The sequence below is a fragment of the Amphibalanus amphitrite genome, unplaced genomic scaffold (assembly GCF_019059575.1).
Source record: "Amphibalanus amphitrite isolate SeventyFive unplaced genomic scaffold, NRLGWU_Aamphi_draft 000471F_arrow, whole genome shotgun sequence".
In the NCBI taxonomy this organism is placed as follows: Eukaryota; Metazoa; Arthropoda; class Thecostraca; order Balanomorpha; family Balanidae; genus Amphibalanus; species Amphibalanus amphitrite.
In genome coordinates this window covers 299045-319192 of record NW_024881965.1, presented here as the reverse complement: position 1 = coordinate 319192, position 20148 = coordinate 299045, and the positions used below count along the sequence as shown (strand labels likewise).

The window sequence follows — 20148 nt, the reverse complement described above, 5'->3', positions numbered from 1 at the left end:
TACAGTCGTCTCCTGTATTGGAGAATGAGATGGCCCTTTATAAAGATTTTAGTCATACGATTACATTAATTTTCATAACTTGCCCATTTTCATCAAGCTTTATAGTTGTTTCAGGCTGTCATTGCATTCCCAAGTTAATTGTTTATATCAACCCTCACCGGCGCAGGGGGGGGGGGGGGATGATGCAACCTTCTCTAACGTAATGGATGGTGTTTTTTGTTTTTGCCCTCCCCCCCCCAAGGCTTTTCGCAAATAACTCGCGTAGAAAGCGGCCGATCGCGACGAAACTTTCAGTACCCTCGCGTCGATCAATTTTACACAAACCATGAAAATTTCATGACCCTGACCCAAATGGCCTTTGACCTGTGACCTACTTTTTGAGACCATGTCTGGCCGGAATCACGATTCGGTGTATGTCGGCTCGCATTAGCCGCGCGTTTGCAGTCTTTTCGTGGTTTCAAGCGTTCAAACATGTGATTTGATGTATCTCCCATGCATTAGGGTGTATGTGAAGGTCACATGAAGGTCAGGTCAGGTCATTGACCTTTGATGACCTCGGTTCACTTTTTCGAGTTTTACATGTTTGTAGGCCAGTTTTTGGAGCTGAATTCGAATTTAGCAACCATTTGAACATTTACGAAGTGGTTTTGGTGCCTTCGTAACTTGCTACGAAGCTGTCAGAGTTGGTTGACACGTACTACGAATACCCAGCAGGACCCCTACTGGTTGACCTGACCAGACCTGACCTAGTTTAAATGCATAAAGACATCATCTGTGATGAAAACTAACATGCTATTCTTGATCAGCACCCCGAAAAACCCCTCAGCAGCCACACATAACGACGTTCTAATAGGTTCCGATTTTCCCGACTTTTGGGTCATTGACCTGACCTTTAAGGTCAACCGATGACCTAGGACCTTAAACTTGGGTATCATAGGCTTCCTCTTGTCACGGGCAACACGCTCGTTTTTCCGCGAAGTTCGACCTCGATTAGGGGCCAAACGCGAGGCGGGTCGTACTCCGTGCCGTCGAAGGACGCAAAATGGCGTGTGCCGGCGAGGGTTAACAGCGCTCTAGCTTTCCATTTTTTGTTTGATATCTCAGATATACATTACAAAAGATACGATTGTTACAAATGATACATCATACGATTGTTTCTCGTTTTCGACGGCTCGATGGTGATTTTCCCGCCTTACGATAATCGCCAGCAGTGCGATCGTTTTAAAGAAATTCATTCATCGGTCTGCTGCCTTAGCGTTATCTTGCCTTATGTACCATCCACGTGAGTTGGCTGCTGTACTGTTTGCGTTCGTGTAATGTGTATATCAGCTGGACTCTCCCTCTTTCTTTAGCTACTCGGGAGAGGACTCCGACGGCGACCATCAGCCCGAGGACGACATCTTCACGTCTTCTTCCAAAGGATCGACTCAGCGCTCTGCGAGACACGGTAACGAATTTTCCAATCGACCATCGATGTTGGATGCTGGGCGAGCTGGGCGCGGCTCATCGAGTGAAGCTTTGCTTTGTTTTAGGATATTTTTTTATAACATTTTCTTTGGTGTTCGAGTTTTATGCCATTATGTTCTGCGTTTGATAACTTTCGACGCTTTTCAGCCCGGGTCCTATATATTGTCGGGGTGCTGGCTATTGTCCCGTTTTCATATTCAGACGCTGCCCCTCAGCGACAGACCACGGTAAAAGTTTGAACCTTATTTCGCCGAGGTCCTGACCTGTGCCCGCTGTTTTCAGATTTGGACGCTGCCTCCCAGCTGCAGGACATGGTGAAGGAGCTGCGGGAGCAGCTGGCTGCCGAGAGGGAGCTGCGCGACAGTCACCAGAAACGCGCCGAGTCGCTGCAGGTCAGACTCAGTTTCCTAGAAACGACCAGCGCTGCTCATATCGGAAACAGTTTAATGAACATGTCATGGACTACCGCGCTTTTGGCTCCTTATTGTAATTACTTGCCCGTCGCATGGTGTAGGGTCTGGCTTTTCAACAGTGTGTCTGTCAACAGGAGGACCTATTTGAGACCCGGACTGCGCGTGAGAGTCTGCTCAGCCAGTTGTCGGAGACAGCCACTACAGCCGAGACGCTGCAGGCTGTGGTCGACGAGCAGAAACGGTAGCTCTCCGAACTGCAGGTGAGCAGAGCATTTAATATGTGATCGCGGGTGATTTGTTAGTGGGACATCGTTTCACTTGGTGCTGCTCGAGGTGACACTGATGACATTCTTTTGGCCGATCGGATTTTATCCAAAGCTCATTTACTGACACCGAACCAGACGCCGCCACCCTGTAACTCGGCTCATGTGTCTGTCGTGTAGTTTGATCCCGCTTCTCTCGTTTGACCTAACGTCCCTTCCTCTCTGTACTCCGCTAATTTCACCTACACCTTCCCTCTGTAACCGTTTCTCTTTGACCCCCACTCTGCCCTCTCCGACAGGAGGCCGCACCTGCCGAGCGGTCCCGTCGCCCCTACCTCCCGCTGTGACCGACTCTCTATCCGGCAGGAGGCGGCGGCGGCCGAGCGGCAACACCAAGCGGCCGCCGAGCGCTCCCGCTACCCTACCCCCTCCCGCTGTGACCGGCTCTCTACCCGGCAGGAGGCGGCGGCGGCCGACCGGCAGCACCAGGCCGCAGCCGAGCGGTCCCGCCAGGAGCTTCAGCAGCTGACGCGCGAGGCCGAGGCGCGTATCGCCCAGGTGCGAGCGGAGGTGGACGACCGGCTGGCGGCCGCGCGGCGGGACGCCGAGCAGGAGTGGAGCGCCAGGATGGAGCAGCGTCTGGCGGAGGCCGCCAGGGAGACGGACGACAGAGTGGCGGCGGCACGGGCAGAGGCGGAGGAACAGTGGAGGGAGAGAGTGGCGGAAGCCGAGAGGGAGAGGAAGGAGGAGGGGGATGTGGAGGCGAGACTGGCGGCGGCGAGGGAAGAGGTGGCAGAGGAGTGGAAGAAGAAGATGGAGGCGCGGGTGGTGGAGCTGACGGATGAAATGGAAAAGAAGGTGGCGAAAATAAAGGATGAAGTCAGTGATGACTGGAAGAGTAAGTTGGATGCTGAGATACAGAGGATGCGGGATGAAGCAGACGGCAGAGTGGCAGAAGTGAGGAAGAGCGTGGAAGAAGAGTGGCAGAAGAAATTGGATACGGCCGTTGCTCAAGCACAGGCTGGACAGGAAGAAAAGCTGGCTGCACTAAGGACAGATCTACGAAACGAGAACTCAATTCGAACAGACACACAGCTGGCAGAACTGCGTGCCGCCGAGGAAGCCAAGCTCGCGTCAGTGAAGGCTGAGTTGGCGACCGAGTGGGAACAGAGGGCGGAGGCGCGGGTCGCAGATGCGTTAGCTGAGGCAGAGGCCAAGTTTGCGGCGGAGAGGAAGGAGTTAGAGTCGAAGTGGCAGCTGAAGACTGAACGCCAGCTAGCTGATGTACGTGCGGAGGCGGAAACTTCGACGAACGCGCTTAGACAGCAGATTGACGAGCTTCAGCATCGTGCTGTGGATGGGTCCTCGGATTTCGATGCCCGGATTTCGGCGCTTCGGGAGGAAATTGAATCTCAATATCGCCAAGAGTGGGAGGGACGGTTGTTAGAGGCGGAAGAGAAAATAAAAATGATGCAGGAAGAGCTAGAGAAAGAACGGCAGAACGGGGCTCAACGTCTTGAGGTTGAGCTGGATAGACGAGTGACTGAGACGCGAGACGGGATGCAGGTAGAATACGAGAAGTTGCAAGCCCAGTCGACCGAAACTGATGAAAGAATCAAAGCGTTGCAAGATGAGATCGAACGGTTGCAGCGTAAACACGAATGTATGGAATCGGACACTCAAACCGAAGTCTCCCACTCATCGTCTCGAGACGAATTCGCCGCTGAGATCCGCGCTGAGCTCGAGTCTTCTGTGCGTGCGGCGGTGACGGCCGAGCTGGAGTCGTCCCACCAGCGGGAGCTGACCGAGCTCCGGTCCTCTGCCGAGGCAGAGCGGGCCGCGCTGCGCTCTGCCCTGGAGCGGGAGCACCAGCAGCGCACCGAGGCGCGCATCGCCGAGGTACGCGCAGAGGTGGACGCCAAAATATCGGCCACGCTGCAGAGAGCCGAGGGCACGCTGGCCCGGCTCAAAGACAACCTAGAGGCCGAGTACGCGCGGAAGGCAGCCGAAGACGCGGCGCGGCTCGGGGCCGAGGCCGACGCCAGAGTGGCCGCTGAGGCTGCCAGACTGGAGGAGGAGCTCGCGGGGAGGATGAGGGAGGAGCGCCAGCGGTGGGAGGAGGGGACTCGACAGGCGCGGGAGGCGCGGGCTCAGGCAGAGACTGAGATCAGACGAGAGGCAGCGGCACGGCTGGCGGAGGCGGAGCGGGCGGCGGAGCAGAGGATAGCGCAGCTTCAGAACCAGCTGGATGCCACTGAGAAGGAGAGGAGAGACACGATTCATAGCAAGTTAACTCCCAGTGAGACGGCCATTTCCAGACCAAATACCCCTCGCGTGGCGACCAGCGAGCTTGATATCCACATGCAGGAAGAGCTGACCAGAATAACGTCCGACTACGAGCACCAGGTCTCCGAGATACGGGCCGATCTGCTGAAAGTCAAGGCGGTATTCGAGGAAGAGAAAAGAACATCCGATGACGAAAAGGTAAGCTGTCACGATGAATGATAGAACAGGATTGCCGTATCATAGCCATACGATTATACCGGGCTTCAAAAAAGTTAGACGAATTTCTTTTGCTAATAGACAACAATTAACAACATTTAAGCAAAATCAATGCACGTGGAAAAACGAAGAATTTTTAGTATATTTATATGATACCATGGTTGTTGAGCCTAAAACATGAAGACGTGGTCTTAGGAAGATAAAACAAAACTCGTGAAATTCTGCTTTCGCAGACTAGGTCGGTCGGTTCGACACCACGGAAGATCCGCAAACACTTTAGGGAAAAGAGAGCACCATCTTGAAGCAAAATTTTCACATTATTGACAAGTTTCTGGCTCGAGGAAGTGTTAACAATAGGTTCACGCAATTCAAGGAACATAGCGGCGGCCGTAAACCCAATCAAAGGCTCACGGCGAACACCACTCGTGTGAGAGATGCGGCTACTCAGACTGTCAATGGTCAGCGATATCGTGTGGCTCTGGCGACGTTTTGGAGGGTTCTGCAGTATCAGGATGAGCAGAGATCCGGAAATGCTTAAGATCCAATGGTTCCAGCAAGACGGTGCCACGCCAATACCGCTAAAGAAAACCGGGCGGGCTGTAGGAGCGCTTCGGGCAGCGCGTGATCCCGAGGTTCGAGACACACCTGGTCGGCGAATTCTCCGAACTTAAACCCACCGGACTTTTTCCTATAGGACCACCTCAAGTCCCAGGTGTACCGAAACCACTCACAAAGTTCCGAAGATCATAAGGATGCAGTGAAGTCAGCGGTGCGCCGTTTGCAGCTTTCCATGTGTCGTGCTGCAGCAGAGGTCGCGCTGCGCCGGGCTAAACTGTGCATCGAGCAAAACGGGAGTCATCTCGAACATGACCTCGGCGCGGCTCAAAAAGGCGACTGCCGAGGGTCGAATTACCTTTAAACGAAATGTCTTTAATAAAGGCTTTCAGGTGATACCCAATTCTTTTTTGTTACACTGATACACCCTTAAATATATTAGTTATAAATTCGTCTAACTTTTTTGAGAAGCCTGGTATCAGTTCAGTTTCACTTACCTAAGTTAAGGTCACTTTGTTTGCAAAATATTTCATCACCATGTCCCTTTTTGGCCGAGGCTGAAACGACTTGCTCACTCGCAAAAAATCGCCTAGGTGTACATTAAATTATCAAACTTGGCCCGAGATACTCAGCAGCTGTACCTTGTGCCGACCTTTCCCCTCCCCCTGCGTATGTTTGCAGCGTCGCCAGGTGGACCGCTCGGAGGCGGCGCTGTCGGCCGAGCGGCTCCGGTCGGAGCACCAGCAGCAGCAGCTGGCTGCTCTCTCGGCCGAGCTGGCAGCTGCCGGCGCCGCGCGGACAGCTGCCGAGTCGCAGCTGGCGGAGCTGCGCGCACAGCTGGCGCAGAGACACGCGGACAGGTAACTGGGAGAGAGAGAAATAACCCAACGCGGCGCCAATGCGGAGACGACAGACTGGATATTTGCTCTCGTGTCTGATGGTAATCTAGATTCAACTGAAGAAATGCTACCATCTTGCTTGTACCGCATTCATATCTTGGCACACTTACGTCTATGAGATCCAATGAGTTGTGATTGTCCCTGCTTAAAAACGACATTTTGAACTTCATTTTCTTTTCAGGCTCTCCCAGCCGCGTGACACGCCACCCGCCGTTGGCTGTGAGCGATGCCGGGAAACAGACGCCCACCACCACTGTCAGTCCGCCTACCATGGAGACTCTCACCGTCCTGGGCCGTCCGCAAACGGGGAACTGTGCACCTCTGACGCCAGAAGACCCGACCGGTCGTGTCCAACCTGCAGCCTGGCCCAGCCTGCATCGGGCGTCCCCTACCAGTCCTTCGGACAGCCACGGCGTGAGGGCAGAGCCGTGGATAAGGCGACCGGCAGCCACGGTCAGTGTGTGACCAGCGTGGGTATTCAAGTAGAAGAAAAGCCTGTCTCCTTCAGCAAGAAGTCGAGAGACAACCACTGTGGTCCAGAGGAGCCTCGGCGTCCGTCAGGTCGGCGTCGATGGGACGATGGGGGTGCCTCGGACCCGACAGAGAGTGACGCTCCCGCCCGGCGGAGAGCTAGGTGGGAGGTGGACCGTCAGAGGTCACCGGACGGCCGCCGCGGCCGTCGGTGGGCGGCGCGGGTGGACCGGGACTCCTCGGAGGACAGGTCGCCGTCCTCACGGGCGGAGGACGCTGAGAGGGAGGAGCGTTCCCGGGAGCTGACCCAGCTGCGGTCCGAGCTCGGGGAGAGCAGGGCACACGTGGCTGAGCTGCAGAGCTCTCTGAGCGAGACGGCGCGCCGGGCCGCCGAGAGACAGGACCAGATGGAGGCGCGGGTGGCCCAGCTGACGCGGCAGCTGGCGAAGCTACAGCTCAGTCGGCAGCTGACGGCTCTGGGCGCGGCGGACGGCGGCGGCGGCCGCTCCAGGCGAGCCTCTGCTCTGGGGGCGGCCCTGGACCACCTCACGGCCACAGAGGAGGAGGAGCTGGTCCAGGGCGGGATGGTGACCTCCACCCCGCGCCGGGTGCAGTCGGAGGCGAGACTGACCCGACACCAGGCTGTGAGCGGAGGGGGACAGTCGGACACCCCGGCGCCGGCCCCGCGCCGCTGCCAGTCCGAGGAGGTGAAGGTGAACAGACCGAGCGACGGTCGGCGGCGCGGCGGCGGCGGCCCGCGCAGGGCTCACTGCTCGCGGCGGGTATTCCCCGAGGCGGCTGAGTCGGGGGTGTTCCCGGACTGGCGACTGGGAGAGGCGTCGGACGTCGAGCCGCCGCCCACCGACCGGTCTGAGCCCACCTCCTGCTCAGAGCCGCCGCCGCCGCGCGCAGAGCCGCCGCGGGCGCAGACACGTCGTCTGCAGGCGCTGGAGCTGGCGCACGCAGAGGCCACGCTGCGCCTGTCTGAGGAGCAGGAGCGTTCAGCCCGGCTGGAGCAGCAGACTCAGGAGCTGCGGGCGCGGTGCCGGGAGGCGCGGCGGCCGCCGCCGACCCCGCGCTCTCCGGGCCTGGAGTCGGCGCTGCTGTCCCAGCTGCGGCGTCTGCAGGAGACGGTCGGCCAGGAGCAGGAGCGGCGCGGCCTGCTGGAGCTGGAGCTGGAGCGGCTGAGCGCCGGCAGTGACGCCGCCAGCGCGCGCGTCAGTCGCCAGCTGGAGCGGCTGCTGTCGGAGCTGCGCCACCGCCCGCCGGCCGGGCCGCCGGCCAGCCAGACGGAGCTCCGGCGACTGATCGAAACGGAGGTAAGACAATGTCACCGGAGATAAACTCTGGACAGCTGGTGGATGAGGGTTGACTGTGATTGCTTATAGTTAGTTTGGGTCTTCTCATTCAGCATTATGTCGGAGCTTGCTAAGATGGTCACGTTTTTCCTCACATTCCTACAAATTTTGTCTCAGTTCGAGGACATGACAGGGTGTTTGACATGTTTGTTTTGGACCTTCGACCTTGCTTCCCGAGTCTCGGTTCGAAGGAGAGGCGAGACGTGCTGCTTATATTCTTAGTGCTCGTCCCGACCCACTCCTCTATCTCACTTCAAAGGCGAGGAACATGGTATTTTGTTTGATGTCTCAAGTCTCAACACACGAGTATGTCTCACTCCTGAGCCCGCCTGTGTCTCTGTTCGAGGACGAGTCGCGGTATGTAACGTGCGTATGTCTCAGCTGTTCACCCTTGGTCTCTGCCTGTGCCCCAGTTCGAGGGCGAGGCGCGGCGCCGCGAGCACCTGGCCGATGACCTGGCCGACACGCGCCGCCTGCTGACGGAGCAGATGGTGCGACTCGGCGCCGCCGTCTCCGGTGAGTACCCAGACGACCGACACAGGTCACCGGGCGGGTCACCGGTCAGGTCACTAGCTGGCCTACTCACCGGGTCGTAGGTTCGATCACGGATCGGGTCACGGGATAGGTGACGGATTGATACACTGACCAGATCACAGGTCGGCTACCGAATAATTTCGTGGATTCGGTCACGGGTCGTGTGGCTGGCATGGCTACCGGGGCGGTTAGGCTATGGACTCACGGATCGAGTGACCGGTTGTACATGCAGACGGGTCAGGTCACGGGTCTGGTCACTGCTCTGCTGGCCGGTGTTTAAACAGACTGCTGCGCGGGGAGATTAGCATGGCGATCGGTGCATGTTTGAGGAGCGGATGCATGCATGTGGGCTAGTTTAACACTGGTAACATGGTGACGGGCCGTTAGGTAATCTTGGGACTGCACTGGTGTGAATGAGTGCGCGGTGCTGCGTCACATAAGCTGCCCCGTCAGCTAATGGCTCTCTTAGCTGGTATCACGGCGGAATATTACAGGTCTTGCCTCAATATACCCTGGGTCTGGCTACCTTTCCTTTTATTGGAATACGTGCTACCGTAGTGACTGCTCGTATACTATGGATCTTTTTATCGTGACAACGCTCACCAGCGGCTGACTTGCGCTGGATGCAGCCTTCCCCTGGGCAACTATCGATAAACCATCCATACTTGACTTATAGCTCAGAATTTAATATGAGCCAGCCCGTTGGATGGCCCATAACTACTTGGAACTCTCAAACGGCCTTGCAGCTTACCGTTATCCTTTTTAGGCATATCCTTTTGATGGACATGACTATGAGGACAGTCCAATATTTTATTTTGCTCGACTTTGATGGGAGATTTTACGATATAACCATTTTAAATGAGAAATGATTTTTTTTTATAAGAGAAAATAACATTATAAAATCGGATGAAAGAATGGCCGATAGGTTTTCAGCATTGTGTCAGCGTACGGTGCCCGACTGACCACTGAGACTCACTGCTGAGAACTGACCAGAAATCAGCGCACTGACGCGGGCGGTCCGTTTCGTTAGCTCGCGATAAGAGGGAGGAGACGTTCGTTCAGCAGTGTGAGCAGATTCAGCTGCTGTCGGCGCCTTCCACCCGGCGCTCCATCGCGTCGCCGGTCAATGAGCGCCCGGTGGGGCCGGGCGGCCACCGGTCGACAGTGCGAGCCGCCGACCTGTCAATGGACGCACAGCGGTGAGACTAGTGTGGTGTGTGGTGTGGTGAATGCCCTGAACATGCCTGCCGCTTGTTTGCTTTGTGGTTCCCTCATTGTTTGGATCGGCGGGCTTTGCTTAAATAAGAGTCACTTTGTTTTTTACATGATATGCTGATGGATATTTTTATCGTGCTAAGTTTTTATCGCATTTCATTTCAATACCTTTTGTTTTCGGCTCTAAACCGTTTTGAATTCCGGTTTCTCCAGACCGTTCAACATGACTGGATTGGATTTGCACCGTTACTTGTTTCCTCTTCATTGTTTTTGCTTGTGAATGGAGTAAGGGCTCATTCTCAGCTGGATATGGGTGCTTGGGCTTATGGTTGCTACTATCTTGCATGCTTAAGGTTATTTTAGGGCTTTGGTGATGGTTACAGCTTACATTACATGTAATTTTATACTGCATTTAACATTTTTTTGTCGTAACTAACACATTAATTGTCATTGCATGACACGCTGTAATGCATTTTATACGCACGTATATGTCGTCATGTCAATTGTATTTTGTTTTATTCACTGCTTGCGTTTTACTTATTTTATCGCTTCCTTTAACGATATGTGTCATATTTTACTTTACATTAATTTTTAGTCTGATGCTTAATAAGTTTTTTTTTTAGAGTGAACGAATTGTCTGATTTTGTTGTATTTCCTTGGTGCTATTCATAGAAAGGCAGAGGCAAGATTATTTTACTAATCCGAGTGGGCGTTGGGGGGGGGGGGGGGGTTAAAATAAAAAAGATCTATTCGGTAACCGCTGTATTCGGCAATCGTTCCTACTTTAGCTAACAAATAAATTATTTTAAGGATGAACAAGTTAATTGCATGAATTTTACAATGGTTATAATGCCTTGTCTTCAACAACGGTATAGCGTCTTTTCTCGCTCTCCATGCATGCGTATCCTTCCATCCCATTTTCGCCTGCAATTGACGGTGACTTTCTATCGGCACAACCAGCATCGTGCCGCTGCTGCCGGAGCTGCGGGAACCGGCGGCGCTGCCGGACTTCAAGGCGCTGGCGAGCAGTGTGGTGGCGGTGCGGCCGGCCCCCTGTGCCACCAGCTCCCCCGGGGAGTCCGTACGCCAGCCGTCAGCCGAGCTTTCCCGTCGGATACGACACGAACTGGACCAGAGTATCCGCCGCCACCTGACCGACGACCAAGGTAGTGCACGGGGCGAGTGGGAGACGGTCGGATGGTGGGCGGGCTGTTGAATATAAAATATGGCTGTGGACGCCAATATAGTGTAGGCCCGTGGTAACATACTGATGCTCGTTTTTGGATTCTGAAATATTATGTTTTGTCAGTGTGCCTGCTCCATTGCGTCTCCGGGGTTGCAAGAGCTGCATAAACCGTCATCATGCACGTAAACAGCCGATCACAAGGCTAACGCGTGCATCTGACTAATTTTTGGCGACGAGCAAAAAAAAAAAATAGTTTACGGGCAGACGACAGCTATGTGAATGACGACTGACTGCTGACGGCTCTCTGACGACGGGTATATGGTGGGCTCCACAATTCCTCACCGCTAGTCTGACAGCTCCCCGACCGCGGAATGGCGACATTTCGGACTAGTGACGAACGATCTGTGAGCCGGTCACCGCCAGTTTCAGCTCATGGCTGGAATAGGTGGCACTCGGCCACCCTGTGATCCACCGGCCTCCCGAATCTGAGTCAATATTTGTCTAGCCAATGTGTAGTCAGATGAGGTGTGAACAAATTCAGGATGTTTGGCTTAGTCAACTCTGAGTCAAGTGGTTCGATCATGAGGCGATGGCCATTTCCCTGATGGGGTGCGCCCTTTGAGGTGGAACAAAATTTCTCAAGTTTCTGTTTGATGGAATTATTTTCACTTTTGATTTCGCATTGTTTAATATCAAATCATCTCATTGACCCTTTTGTTTGTCTTACAGAGTGGCACCGTGGCGGCAGCAGGGGCGGATCGGTGAGCTCGGTCACACCCCGCTCTACCAGCACGGTTCACGCCAATGACGAGGACGCCGTAAACCGATCCAGGAAGGACTACCTGACCACCGTGGTCAATCTCTACAGCCTCTGAACAGCTGCGAGAAAACCCGATAGCTGTGGTCAATCTCTACAGCCTCTGAACAGATGCGAGAAAACCCGACAGCTGTGGTCAATGTCTACAGTCTACAGTCTGCAGACTGTACAACATTTACAGTCTGCAGACTAATGACCTGTAGATGTTGACGGTACGGCAGTGCCCGGGAAGATAAATACGTAGAGAATGTCTACATTATATCTGCGGTCTGCAGCCTCGAACAGTTCGTAAAAGGTTATTCGATGATAAGTGGTCAACAGCCACAGTCTGCAGCGTACGATGGTTCTGGGTAAAGTGGCTACACAGTGCCCAGCTTTAAAGACCCTGGGAGAGACTACCAAACCTTCGTTGGAAAGACTGCGCCTACTACAAGCTTTGTCTACAGTTGGGCAGTCAAACGTGGGCTGACCAGTCAATGGTCGCCTTTGTCTGCGGTTATCAAGTGCAGTCATGGAAAGTATCGCGCCATGTCTGGTGATTTAAAGCTCATGTTTCCTAAAAGAAATGAATGCATCTAAAAAAATAGAATAATGGACGAAGGAGTGACCTCTCGGATTTTGACATAAAAGCTACAAATGAGCTTGCCATGGCCAAAGTCATATTCATAGTTTGTTTGGGTTTCTGTGAAATCAGTGCCCTGCTTGTGTATTTTCCCACTTCCCAGAGCTAGCCTACAGTCAGTTCTACATATATAATGCACTTGCGTATTCTAGTCATATGTCTATTGCCTTATCATGTGCCACTTTTCAAACTGGTATCTGTTTATGTTGGGTTCTAAGAGAGGCGCATTTTGCGGTTCGCATCTTCGTCAGTGTCTGTGGTCACTGATGCGGTTGGTGACCACGGAAGTCCTACCGAGCTGGGGCCCCAGATCCTTCAGTATTTTGATTTGTGAATCACTCTTCTGAGCTGTGACTAAGAGCTTGTCATAACTAGTCACTGCTACCGCTATCAGGTCACTGTGTAAGCGGTAGTGACAGCAAATCTTGTCTTAGGGGTGGGAAGGGGAAGCGTAGTAACTTAGTAAGTGAGAACCCACCACCCACCACACCGGCGTTATGATCGCCTACTGGGTCAGCACTGCGTGATGTTTCCACACCCCACGTGTGTATGTAACGTGATCTCGCTGTGTGCCGCGGGCCTGGACTGGGGTGAAGCGTGCGGGTATCGTGATCTGGGACCAAACAGCGTACCTGAGCAGTCCAACTGCCGGCTGGCCACACCGAGCGATGAGGGGTGCGCAGATGGCAGCGGCCGACTTTTTAGCACTGTGTGTCGCACTGTGGGTTTCCAATGTTTGCGCTCTTGTGCTGTTCACGGCTTTTGGGCTAGACTACACCGGTCGGTATTGTGTTACATTTTGTGTTACTTGCGAACGAAGTGCATTTCGCTCTAGTCAGTTCCGTCCAGAACTATTTTCAAAACGCACATGAATGTTTATGTGAATAATACATATATTTGCATATAAAAATGTGTCTTAGCACGCTCAATGTCGTGTCACGAAGATAAACATATCAAACAGCTAACCCACTCTCATCTCAATAAATACCACATCAATCAAACGTTCATACCTCATTCAGCACCTTAAATATAACTGGACCATCAACGGCCAGATAAACATACAAAATTAACTTAATCTCAACCATATGTATGTCACCGAACATGCTCGTCTATACTTCGTTGTGACGACTCTTTGGAAAGGACCATGGGCGTACACAATGTGTGCGGCAGCATGGTGCTTCCCTATGAACCGTTGCGCACTGGCCGACCCCGTCGACTGACTAGTCACCGTATAAAACTCTCCAGTTTATCACAGCCTCTCCTGGCGGGCGCCCAACAAACAATGGCGGCCCCGGACCGTGTCTGTCGCACACATGGCGATTTTGGCAGTCCCACTGACACCACCCCCGCCCCGGGGCCGAAAATTGTGCCATAAAATAGAGCACAGCTTGACGTCTTCGTCAGAGAAGACCCATCTCTCACCCGCGCGGTAGGCAGTGACATTTTCATGGCAAGTTAAACAGACCATTTTGGAGAGTATTATGCATGCCTCTCTGTGCTGCCACTAAACTTGTTTGTGCCACTTGGCGCGTATGGTTTTGTTTCCAGCGAGACAATACCACGCATATCAATTCTTCACTAGTCACTACCGTGCGACCTGCTGCACGCACCTAGCGATGCGATACACTCTGGTGGTCTGCACCGGGATGCGCATTGCGCAGCCTACACCTTCTGACTGCTCTGTCGACGGCAGCAGCAGGCGGCGCGGCAGCAGCTGATGCACTTGCAGACGATGGTGATGGCCACGATGACCATGACGAGGTCGACCACGACGCCGAACGCCGTCGTCCATGACCCGCCCGATTGCAGCCAGGTGGCTGGGTTTAGAGCCCTGTGGAGGAACAGCACGGTCAGATGAGACTGGCTGGCGGATATTGGAGGGACTAGAGGCCGCAGTGGTGGTGTGACTCTAACTGAATGTCCGGGACGTGATGCTGAGCCGTGAGTCGGCAGCGCAATATCTCATGAACCAAGACTAGCTAGCCTGTGGTGTTATGGAGAGGAGTGCTGATAACCATGCTAGCATCCATAGGCGGCGGAACGGGGGGGGCACCGGGGCACCGTGCCCCCCCTTGAATTCTGCAAGGGGGGCACCAATAGCAAGGTGCCCCCCTTAAATTTGATGTATTAGTACCAGGAGCGGATTCGGGAAAACTCCAAGGGGAGGATCATGAATCGAAGTGGTGCCCCTACCTATACCCAAAATTAAAACCTCAACGGATTTCGGCCACTTAATTTTGGTGGTGCCCTATTTTCAGTTTTTTTTATTTTCTTTATTTTTGGTTAGTCATGTGATGACTGGTGCCCCTGCTAGGCCGCTGGTGCCCCTGGAAAGACTGTGGTACCTATCTACCTACCCTGCCCCCTGAAAAGCCTACGGTGGCCCTGACATGACTTAGGTGCCCATGGGCGCTGACAGGCCTGTGGTGTCCTTGCTAGGTCTGTGGTGCCCCTGGCGGGCCCGTGGTGCCCCTGTTAGAACGCAGGTGCCCTTGACAGATTTGTGGTGCCCCTGACAATCCTAAAGGGCCAACGACAGGCTTGTGGTGCCCTTGACAGGCCCATGATGCCCTTGCGAGGCCGGTGGTTCCCCTGTATAGCCGATAGTGCCCCTGGCAGGCCTCTGGTGCCCCTGGCAGGTCTGTGGTGCCCCTGGAAGACCTGTAGTGCTTTTGCTAGGCCGATGGTGCTCCTGACAGGCCTGTGGTGCCACTGACAGGCCCGTGGTGCCCCTGCTAGGCCTGTGGTACCCCTGGCGGGCCTGTGGTGCCCCTGTCGGCTGTCAGGCCTGTGGTGCTCCTGGCAGGCATGTGGTGACCTCAGGCCCTAAGTCATGACCCATGTGACCTCCCCCTGGGATTCGCCACTGATTAGTACTGCGATGGCTTCTTGGGAATTTGATACATGTAGGATAAATGGAATTTATCAAACGACAATAAGGAAGAGACAAACACATAGGTACTTGAGGATCAGCTTAAAGTTAACCAAACATACGGGCAGGGCAGGGGTGTAATTTTCCTAAAATGATTGTGGGTGCCCAGCTGTAGGGGCGCCCGGCGCCAGGCCGTTTTGGGGCGCGATGGATATTCTTTATGTGGGAGCCCAAATTAACACCGAATTTGATAGCATTGCTAGCCGAAGGGCGCTTCAAGTGACGTGTCTGACTAAGCAAATACACGCTTAAAAGTGGAAACTGAATGGAAGGACGTAAAAAAGATGTAGAGAGGCGCCATCCAGTAGGAGGGGCACCAAATATGGAGGCGCCAGACGGTTACGAGGGCGCCGTGAGACGATGAAAAGGGCGCCATTCTCTTAGGAGGGCGCCGAGTGATTGAAAACGCTATGTGGTCCAGGGGCGCTAAGAGGCCAGAAGGGCGCCGCACAGTCAGTAGTGCTACGTTGGTGGGGACGTGGGGGCGCCAGGTGGTTACCAGGGCGCCTTGAGATCATGAAAAGGGCGCCATTCTCGTAAAAGGGCGTCAAGTGATTAAAAACGCTATATTATCCATGAACGCGAGACGGTCAGGAGGACGCCGTTAGAGCATGCGAAGGGCACCGTGCTCTCGAAAGGACGCTTGCAGCCTTGTAAAAGACTTGTGGGTGCATTTTCATCATTGTGGGGGCATAATTCAGGATTGTGGGTGCATATGCCCCCACAAAGAGATGTTCATTTTCGTTTAGTAAAAAATAAAAATAAAAAATCATCATGTCAGGGCTGTGACGAAAAATAAGTGGCCTAAATCCGATGAGAAAACAGGATTTGGGGGTACCCTAGGTTTGGCTCCTTGAGCCATGGTGCCCCCCCTTGTCTCAAATCGTTCCGCCGCCTATGCTAGCATCGTTGGCTGGTCGAACTGCATACGAATGAACGTCTGAGCGGTAGCAGCAGCGGTGCAAGCCGGTTTCAGTGAGCGCAAAGGGCCTGCGCTCTGAGAAACGACCACTACATGTCCAGCCAAACCTCTGAAGTATCAGCTGGCGTCGGTTTACTGCCGACATTGGCATTCAGCGAAGACTGTGATGGATTTTGCGATGCGATTTGCAGGGACATAAAGTACAGAAACACCATTCAAACGGTCCTCATTTATTGCCCATCTCATCAATAATACACCACGGGGCATCAAATGCCGGTAAAATCCTGGGGCCATGACCTCATCTCGTGGCAGATGGGCTATCTGAAGTGGCCTGATGGTGTTTGTAAGTCGTAAAATGTGAACAGGCGTGGCTCGTGCAGATGATTGCCCGTTAATTGTGCGCCCGTTACGTCTTTGTTAGCTCATTACGATCGGTCCACACGATGTTAGTTATTACGCTATTGGAGCGGATATGCTTGTTGATAATTTGCTGGCTGATGAAAGTTGAGACATTCTCATCCAATTGTGAGTCTCAGTTCGTCGTCACCAGCTCGCCTAATAGATCTCCTTATGCCGTCAGTCGGATTGGTCCCGTCGTATCAAGGCTCACCCGAGGAATCGCTCCACGTTATTGGTCGGGTTGGTCCCGTATTGTCTGCCCCTTCACCTGAGGAATCGATCCATGTTCAATGTTGATTGGGTTGGTCTGACTCCACCGTGGCGTTTAGTCTCACCTGAGGAATCGCTCCAATGTTGTTGATCGGGTTGGTCTGTCCGTCCCGTAGCGTTTAGTCTCACCTGAGGAATCGCTCCATGTTGTTGATCGGGCTGGACCTGTCGTTTCTAGTCTCACCCAAGGAATCGCTCCATGTTGTTGATCGGGTTGGACCTGTCGTTTCTAGTCTCACCTGAGGAATCGCTCCATGTTGTTGATCGGGTTGGTCTGTCCGTCTCATGTTGTCTCTGCCCTCACCTGAGGAATCGCTCCATGTTGTTGATCGGGTTGGACCTGTCGTTTGTAGTCTCACCTGAGGAATCGCTCCATGTTGTTGATCGGGTTGGCCATGTGATGTCTGCCCTTACCTGAGGAATCGCTCCATGTTGTTGATCGGGTTGGTCTGTCCGTCGACGGTGAGCTGCGAGTCGGGTCCGGTGTCCCTGTGCAGAGTCTCCAGCGGCTGGCGACTGATGGGCAGCTGTCTGCACAGGGCGGCCTCCGCGCTGCCCTCGGGCCTCAGACACATCTCTGCGGCCGTCTGGTCGGCAGCCAGCGTCACGGGCAGCCGCAGCCGCAACCGGCGCTCGGCCACCAGGCTGAACCGGTAGAGCGCCGGCGGCGGCCCGGCCGCGCCGTAGCTGACCTGCACCGAGCCGTGCTGCACGCCCGAGCCGTTGAAGAGGCGCAGCTCGGCGAGCACGGCGCCGCGCGCGTCCACGCGCAGCTCGCCGTCAAAGTCGGCCAGCCGGGCACGGTGCACCAGGTAGCGCAGCCGCTGCAGGTGGCGCAGGTCCAGGCCGAGCAGCAGCGGCCGGCCGGGCCGCTCGGGGCTGAGCAGCAGCCGCGACGGGGTCTGCTCGACCACCGTCAGACCGGCCAGCGGGTGACCCAGCTGAGGCAGTGTGCTGTCCAGCAGCAGGTCGCCCTGCACCTGCAGCACACACACGGATTGCAGGTTCAGAGAGCGGGCACGGTTGAGTAGTAAATGTACAAATGCACCGGAAGGTATTGCATCTAATAGAAGTACGCTGGCTGTGGAGTGTGGATATTGGATAGGGAAACATGCAGTGCCGAAACAAGGATGAGGCAGATGACGTAGTTAAATCCTGTTGTGACTAATGCACTATGTATTTGTAGGAGATGTCCTGCTAGTTGTTAAGTTTGTATTTATGTTATCGTCGCGATTATATTTTGTTACCTTGCGTCGCGTCGTATTATGTTACCGCGTTGTATTTATCGAGCGGGTCGACGGCGTTGCCCGACCTGGCCGCCCGCCGCGGGCCGGCGTGACCTCTATGGCGCATGCGCGCTGACCTGGCGCCGGTCACGTGATCGGTGGCGACCTCGGCCCGGCGGTGCCTGGACGGGGGCAGTAGGCGAGCGGGAGGCGGAGCGGACGGTGGCCGGTATTCCGGATCGGCCACGGCTGTCCGTATCTGTCTCTCGGTCCCTGCTCCCCTCGGCCTTCCCCGCCAGTCGGGGGTGGGGGTGGCATCCAGAGCTGCCCTCACCTTCCGCTGGACGGTCGGCACCTACCCACCTTTTGTGTGCGCCTACCCACCGACCATTACCTGTGTAGTGCCCTGCCTACCCACGACCATTGCCTGTGTGATTATGTACCACCATCGCCAATACAGCCGCTTAAACGTATTTTAACTCTTTGGTCCTTAATTCATTTTTTATGCGCCTGATTCTCAACTCTTAAACATCAATTTTAACATAGTCCTCCGGGCCGGATGCGCCTTTTTGGCTGAAATTTTCACTTACCCAGAGGCACCTTAATTTTGAATAATGGAGGATCAGGTGAAATTAAGGACCAAACTGAGGACCAAAGCCACCAAACTAGTCAATGACACAAAGGCATACCGAGCCAAGGACCACAAAGACATCGACATTGACTACCTTGCCTACAAAGTCCATCAACTAAATGCATTGCGAGACGACCTTAAAGCAGTCCAGACCCTTCTCGACAAAGACGGCAACCCAGACGAGACTCAACATACCGACATGATAGAGGAGGAGGTCTTCATGGCGTCTCGACTCCTGGCTCGACTCGAAGGAGGAGCGGCTGGAGCCATTCGAGACAGCACACGTGAAGTCGACCCGACCTCAAATACTGACCTTGGATCCTCGCTCGTCGTGAAGATACCCACATTCAGCGGAGACCTTATGAAGTGGCGCTCATTCTGGGAGCTGTTCGGCGTATCCATCCACAGCAACAGCCGGTACAGCAACATCGAGAAGTTTGTGGTCCTGAAGTCGCACCTCAGTGGCTCAGCCCAGAAGGCCATCGACGGGATCCCTGTGTCTGGAGACGGATATCTCGCCGCCATCGACATCCTGAAGAGGAGATTCCAGAGAGACGACATCGAGAGGGAGACTCTGATGAAACGTCTCCTGGATGCACCCGCCGTCCACAACGGGAACGACCTGAGCGCCATGCGGAACCTCGTAGACCACCTGTCTGCCCACACGCGTGCTCTGGCCACCCTCGGAGTGAACCCCGACAGCTGTTCCATTCTGCTTCTTCCAGTCATGAAGGAGAAGCTTCCTCAGGACTGGCGTCTGGAGTGGGTTCGACAGGAGCAGCCCAGCTACGAGCACCTGCTGCTGTTTCTGGAAAGGGAGCTGGCACTCCGAGAAACCGTCCGAGCCACCAGCCCACCCCCAAGTCCAGCGACACCATCCTCATCTCCTTCCACAGCTTCTGCCCTGTCCATCCAGCGGCAGACACCGGCGAAACAGGCCAAATCATGGACCTGTGGAGCGTGTGGCCGAGGACAGCATGGACTGAACCAATGCCTGGCATACAGAGCCATGACAGTCGACGACCGATGGAGGATAGTGGGCAAAACTGGTGTTTGCTACCAGTGCCTGGGCCCTCACAGGGTTCGGTCCTGTATGAGCCATCCATGTTCGTCCTGTGGGGAGCCTCACCACACATCGCTTCACCAACCGACCCAGCACCAACCGACAAGGCCTGCACCTGAGGCACCGAATCTGCCACCACCATTTACCGCGTCGTCAGGATACCGACCTGCCTACGTGGGGAGTGCCACCACGCAACGACCATCACTTACCACCACATCAGGATACCGACCTGATGATGTGCCGACCCACCACACATTCCACAGTCGCAGAAGTGATGACATGTGTAGCCTCAACCTGATGGAGGTCTCAGACCAAGAAGCTGTGAACCGAGACGGCCTCCCAGTGACCGAACCCCCCTGTAACGACACCGCACAGCGGTGCAAGACGAATCTTGTGCAGGAGT

At 54.5% G+C, this 20148-nt stretch overlaps 3 protein-coding genes across 3 annotated transcripts; 2 read left to right on the top strand and 1 right to left on the bottom strand.

The window, feature by feature from the left end:
* Nucleotides 1-1269: 1269 nt before the first annotated feature.
* On the top strand, nt 1270-13228 carry LOC122392144 (trichohyalin-like). Its single transcript, XM_043386711.1, has 10 exons — nt 1270-1282; nt 1750-1859; nt 2015-2121; nt 2443-4627; nt 5882-6060; nt 6281-7889; nt 8342-8444; nt 9493-9661; nt 10638-10843; nt 11593-13228. The coding sequence occupies exons 1-10, from the start codon at nt 1270-1272 to the stop codon at nt 11736-11738; spliced, it is 4827 nt and encodes a 1608-aa protein (XP_043242646.1). The 3' UTR covers nt 11739-13228.
* LOC122392143 lies at nt 13202-18904 on the bottom strand. Its single transcript, XM_043386710.1, has 4 exons — nt 18882-18904; nt 18098-18233; nt 17240-17805; nt 13202-14133 (listed from the first exon to the last, which is right to left on the bottom strand). The coding sequence occupies exons 1-4, from the start codon at nt 18902-18904 to the stop codon at nt 13965-13967; spliced, it is 894 nt and encodes a 297-aa protein (XP_043242645.1). The 3' UTR covers nt 13202-13964.
* Nucleotides 18905-19043: 139 nt separating this feature from the next.
* On the top strand, nt 19044-20020 carry LOC122392142. Its single transcript, XM_043386709.1, has 2 exons — nt 19044-19520; nt 20009-20020. Exons 1-2 carry the CDS (start codon nt 19044-19046, stop codon nt 20018-20020), a joined length of 489 nt encoding a protein of 162 aa, XP_043242644.1.
* The last annotated feature ends 128 nt before the right edge of the window (nt 20021-20148 follow it).

What these genes read in the sequence shown, in the direction of transcription:
- LOC122392144 (XM_043386711.1), top strand. An exon ending in GCGCAGAGACACGCGGACAG is followed by an intron (nt 6,061 to 6,280) that starts GTAACTGGGAGA and finishes TTTTCTTTTCAG; the next exon opens with GCTCTCCCAGCCGCGTGACA. An exon ending in CCACCTGACCGACGACCAAG is followed by an intron (nt 10,844 to 11,592) that starts GTAGTGCACGGG and finishes TTTGTCTTACAG; the next exon opens with AGTGGCACCGTGGCGGCAGC.
- LOC122392143 (XM_043386710.1), bottom strand. Translation starts at nt 18,904, where the DNA reads ATGAAGACCTCCTCCTCTATCAT. An exon ending in AAGACCTCCTCCTCTATCAT is followed by an intron (nt 18,234 to 18,881) that starts GTCGGTATGTTG and finishes GCCCCCGTCCAG; the next exon opens with GCACCGCCGGGCCGAGGTCG. An exon ending in CGCTCGATAAATACAACGCG is followed by an intron (nt 17,806 to 18,097) that starts GTAACATAATAC and finishes TGTGTGCTGCAG; the next exon opens with GTGCAGGGCGACCTGCTGCT.
- LOC122392142 (XM_043386709.1), top strand. Translation starts at nt 19,044, where the DNA reads ATGAAGTGGCGCTCATTCTGGGAGCTGTTCGGCGTATCCATCCACAGC.